Raw genomic sequence first — 1,249 nt, 5'->3', positions numbered from 1 at the left:
CATTATTCTATGAATAATTCAAATTACCTTTTCAAAGCTGAAAAAGTTAGTAGTGTTTCTAAATGTGTTGAGGTCTGTAGATCCCTTTTTCTTACCGAGTGCTGCTGGATATTGGACAAAGAGAGAATATCGTAGTCTGAGAGCAAATTATGAAGCTTTTCTGCAATAAAGGTAAAAAGGTAATTAGCACCTTAACCTACTCATCAATTATAACATGACTAAAATGGGAGAGCCAGACAATAAGCCTTTCCTGATGTAATGCAAAATGTCCAGCACAACCTATGAAGTATTCCTGAATCTAATCAAGATCTAACTTCCAGTTTTTAGGACATGAAAGGATTTGATGTCAAGTTAAATAACAACGTGAAGAAGCAATCAGACATACCAAGAATGTGAGCATTTCTGCAGAACAAATAACTCAATTTCTTCAAGAAATAAACGGCACAGGGGAAAAAGGGAGGGGCGGAGACATTAATAGACTTAAGACATATAGCAAATGCAATGTGTGAACCTCTTTGGGTCCTAAGTCAAACAAATTAACTATGAAAAGATATTTGAGACAATTAGAGAAATCTGAAAATAGACTGCATGTCAAATACTAATAATTTTGATATCTCAAGGAGTATCATATTATGCAATGAGATAACTTCTTAAAAAAAAGACATTTCTAGCTTGTAGGTTTAGAATTTCTAAGACCAAGGTGGTCAACTCGACCTGTCCATTGCCCGCCCCCCCCCGCCCCGAGCTACATCAATTCCTTATGGTCTGAGCAAACCAAAATTGGGAAAGTAAATATTTTATAGAAAAATTACATATTCCACATTAAAGAGCAAAAAGTGGTATCCCTATCATTGCTGCCCTCAACAGACACAACAGAATATCGATATGTATAACACTGAGAAGTCAGAAGGCCAAGCTAATCCCTGGAAAAAAATCAACATGAATTATTTTACCAGACTGACTTGGCACCGAGGAAAAGCAAAGACACACTCGCCCCCGAAGACAGAACAAGCACAAATAAGTTTTTATTTGGTATAGAGCAAGAGTAAATACACTGAAGTATATGCTACACATATAAACCACTTTTCAGCAACAGTAACTGCTGCCTCCTCCAAAATCAGAAGAATTTTTGGAAGTGGCTTGAGTCTCTTTAAAAACCGTCTAAAAATATTTGAGCTGATGTTTTCCTTCTCTCTCAACAAATATCACTGCAGAAGCAACGGTATTCAAAATCATTCCCCTGGACTTA

At 36.4% G+C, this 1,249-nt stretch overlaps 1 protein-coding gene across 2 annotated transcripts in view; it reads right to left on the bottom strand.

Moving 5' to 3' along the window:
* ADAM17 (ADAM metallopeptidase domain 17) overlaps positions 1-1,249 on the bottom strand; it is a 57,375-nt gene that overhangs the window by 46,796 nt on the left and 9,330 nt on the right. Inside the window, exon 2 of one of the 2 annotated variants that reach the window (XM_004373071.2) lies at positions 28-160. In XM_004373071.2, the coding sequence (XP_004373128.1) occupies positions 28-160 (133 nt within the window). The remainder of the gene's footprint in view (positions 1-27; positions 161-1,249) is intronic. The other variant, XM_023728266.1, reaches the window with a different exon arrangement.

Source organism: Trichechus manatus, unplaced genomic scaffold (genome assembly GCF_000243295.1).
Source record: "Trichechus manatus latirostris isolate Lorelei unplaced genomic scaffold, TriManLat1.0 scaffold00023, whole genome shotgun sequence".
NCBI classification, from domain to species: domain Eukaryota; kingdom Metazoa; phylum Chordata; class Mammalia; order Sirenia; family Trichechidae; genus Trichechus; species Trichechus manatus.
This window is presented reverse-complemented; position numbering and strand designations above follow the sequence as displayed.